At 37.2% G+C, this 3,914-nt stretch overlaps 1 protein-coding gene across 1 annotated transcript; it reads left to right on the top strand.

The window, feature by feature from the left end:
- Positions 1–2,982, top strand: LOC110880638. Its single transcript, XM_022129120.1, has one exon. It carries the CDS (start codon positions 1–3, stop codon positions 2,980–2,982), a length of 2,982 nt encoding a protein of 993 aa, XP_021984812.1.
- Positions 2,983–3,914: the final 932 nt, after the last annotated feature.

The following is a 3,914-nucleotide window of genomic DNA, read 5'->3' as shown; positions in this document are numbered from 1 at the left end:
ATGACGTTAGTTCAAGATGACGGCAAGCCTGATGTATTCCTTACAATGACATGCAATCCTAAGTGGCCTGAGATATGTGATAACTTACATGTTGGTCAAACTGCTACAGATCGTCCAGACCTTGTTTCAAGAGTGTTCCGGGCTAAATTAGAAGATCTTAAGGATCAACTCTTCAAGAAACATGTCCTCGGGGAAGTTAAGGCATACGTCTATGTCATTGAATTTCAAAAGCGGGGTTTGCCGCATGCACATTTTCTCCTAATCATGTACCCGCAACACAAGATCAATAACGCGGACCATTATGATAAGGTTGTGTGTGCTGAAATTCCTAACAAACTAACACATCCCAGATTGCATGAGATGGTTGTCAAGCACATGATTCACGGTCCTTGCGGCAATTTACGATCAAGCAGTCCTTGTATGCAGGGTGATCCTAAAATTTGTCGTTTTCACTATCCTAGACAATTTAACGAACAGACGACACAAGGAGAAGATTCGTATCCGTTGTATCGAAGGAGAGACACCGGGATAGAAGTGGACCTACGAGGACAAACACTTGATAATAGATGGGTGGTCCCATATAACCCAAGGCTTTTGATGATGTTTAACTGCCACATGAATGTTGAAGTTTGCTCAAGTATAAAATCTGTGAAATATCTTTTCAAATATGTTTATAAAGGACATGACAAACAGGTTATTCAAGTCGATCAAAGTGAGCCAGGGGTTGTTATTAATGAGATAAAAAGATTTCAAGATGCACGCTACATATCGCCCCCAGAAGCTATGTGGCGCATTTTTTCCTTCTCTCTTTCTCAAATCTTTCCTGCTGTTCTAGCCTTACAACTTCATCTCCCAAATAATCAGATGGTTAGATTTAGAGATGATGACTTGATGCCTAATATTGTTGATAGGGAAAGGGATAAGAGAACCATGCTAACAGCATTTTTTGAGATAAATAGAAACGATGAAACAGCAAGGGTACATTTGTATAAAGATTTTCCAAAACACTTTACGTGGAATGGAAGCACACGCCGTTGGAGTCGTCGTTTCGGTAAAAAACAAAGAGGTCGTATCGTTTCCGCTAATCCAGCCGAAGGAGAAAGGTACTACTTACGCCTACTTTTGTCAAATGTCAGAGGGCCTACTTCTTTTGAACATCTTTGCACAGTTAATGGTCAACAGTGTGCGACATTTCAGAAAGCAGCTCTTGAGTTAGGCTTAATAGAAGACGATGAATATCTATCACAATGTCTCGAAGAAGCCTCTACGTTTCAGTTTCCCAATGCTCTTAGAAGGTTATTTGCGACCATAATGATTTTTTGCCAACCTGGAGATATTCGAAAGTTATGGAATGACCACTTTGATTCACTGTCTGAAGATCATCGGTTACACTGTCAAAGTATAGAACGAGTTCAAAATATGGTTCTTACCGAAATTAGTGTCTTGGTACAATCCATGGGTAAAAATTTCAATGAGTTCGACCTTCCTAAGATAACAGACGATGTTAACTTACAAGATGCAGGTTATCGTGAGTTACAAGAAGAGTATGGGATTGTTTTGGAACCTGAACACTTGAGTGCCAAAGATTCACTTAATCCGGACCAAAAAAACGTGTTTGATGAGATCATGATGCATGTTGATAATGATCTTCCAGGCGTGTTCTTTATTGATGGTCCAGGTGGAACTGGAAAAACATTTTTGTACATTGCCTTGCTTACTGAAATTCGGTCACGTGGTCTTATTGCTCTCGCAACAGCTTCATCAGGTGCAGCGGCTAATAATATGCCAGGAGGTAGAACGGCTCACTCGAGATTCAAGATTCCTCTTAATCTTGAAAATAATTCAATGTGCAATATCAAAAAACAGAGTGGGGCCGCTAAACTGATTCGGTCTGCCAAAATAATCATATGGGATGAAGCGTCGATGGCTAAACGACAGGCGATAGAGGCAGTCGATCGTACATTCCAAGACATTATAGGTGTTAGTCTCCCATTTGGTGGAAAGATAATGGTTATGGGAGGTGACTTCAGACAAGTGTTGCCGGTCATTAAACGTGGCACTCGAGCACAGATTGTAGACTCCAGCGTACGAATGTCACCTCTTTGGTCTTTGACTAAGAAGATGCGGTTGACCATAAATATGAGAGCGCTAAAAGATCCATGGTTTTCTAAATTTCTTTTAAGAGTCGGCGATGGAACTGAAGAACCAATCGAAGGAAACTATATCCGCATACCCGATGACATGACAATTCAGTGCAACAACAGAGAAAACGCTATAAAAGAATTGATCCATGCCATCTTTCCATCAATTGAAGATAATGTATATTCTTCAGATTATATAATCTCTAGAGCAATATTGTCCACTAAAAATGACAGTGTTGACGAGATTAATAATCAAATGATTGAAATTTTTCAAGGGGAGGAAAAAGTTTATTACAGTTTTGATGAAGCTGAAGACGATCAGCGCAACTTCTATCCGGTCGAGTTCTTAAACTCGCTAAATGTTAGTGGTTTGCCGCCTCATAAGCTTCGTTTAAAAATTGGATGCCCAATAATATTGTTACGTAATATCGATCCATCACATGGCCTGTGTAATGTCACGCGATTGATATGTAAGGGTTTCATGCGAAATGTTATTGATGGGAAAATTGCAGTCGGTCAACATGCTGGCAAAAGAGTTTTTTTGCCAAGAATCCCTCTAACCCTTTCTGAAGATGACATGTTCCCATTCAAGCTGAAAAGAAAACAATTTCCAATTCGACTTAGCTTTTCCATGACGATTAATAAAGCTCAAGGTCAAACAATTCCGAACGTTGGTATTTATCTTCCGGATTCTGTATTTTCACATGGACAACTTTATGTCGCGTTATCAAGAGGGATTTCAAGACGAAGTACGAAGGTGTTGGTACATCTCGCCAAAGAATTCAAACAAAGCGGAGTTTACACATCAAATGTTGTCTACCAGGAAGTGTTGCGTGATTAATTAATCGCATCCGAATAAAAAAGAAGGTAAGTTAGTAGATTTTGTGCCTTATTTGCTTCCAGAAATTACCTTTTAATTACTATTTTAAACCACATGTAGGCGTCTAACATTTTTTTATGTGTCGAAATCTGGTACAGTAGAGGAGAAGGTATAAGAAAGTCATAAGCGAATGGATGTATTGGTAAAACAGGAAGAGATACAAGAGACTCCCCGCATGGTGTTTTTATTGTTTTGTCCAGCTACTTGACTGTTTTGAACTCTTCTTGTTTTTAATTACATCTACTTCCTTGTTTTGTACTATTCTTGTAGAAGATCACCAAATAATCGATAAACTAACAGAAAAACCAGTGCCATTGTATCACGAATAAGAAAACTAACTTAAGTACTATACAATATTTCATGAGACGACGGATAAACTAACGGTAAACAATTATACTATTGTAAATTGCCACTCCCGCCGCATCGCGCGGGTAAGTGACTAGTATATATATATATATATATATATATATATATATATATATATATATATATATATATATATATATATATAAAAGACGCCAACAACTGATATAACATTTTGTGTCATATCATACACTATAATTTGACTCTTTAAACACAACTTTTTGTATTCACGGGTAATCTTATAATTGGCAAATTTACCATTTATTTTAATGATTTGCATCACAAATGAAGTAAGAAACATGCATTTATTACAAAAAAAAATTAATTACTAGTAATTATCCATGTAACATTGTTCGGTTCACAATTGGTTTGGGTCAAACTAGACAAAATAGTTGATTCACAAATAAAATAATTGTATTTAGACAGAATAGGGTGTAGTCCAGAGGTAAGCTTTAAAACACATAAATATAGATATATAAATAATTATTTTTTATATAGTTGTACTAATATTAAATATGTCACGTGTGACA

The sequence above is a fragment of the Helianthus annuus genome, chromosome 10 (assembly GCF_002127325.2).
Source record: "Helianthus annuus cultivar XRQ/B chromosome 10, HanXRQr2.0-SUNRISE, whole genome shotgun sequence".
Taxonomy (NCBI): Eukaryota; Viridiplantae; Streptophyta; class Magnoliopsida; order Asterales; family Asteraceae; genus Helianthus; species Helianthus annuus.
This window is presented reverse-complemented; position numbering and strand designations above follow the sequence as displayed.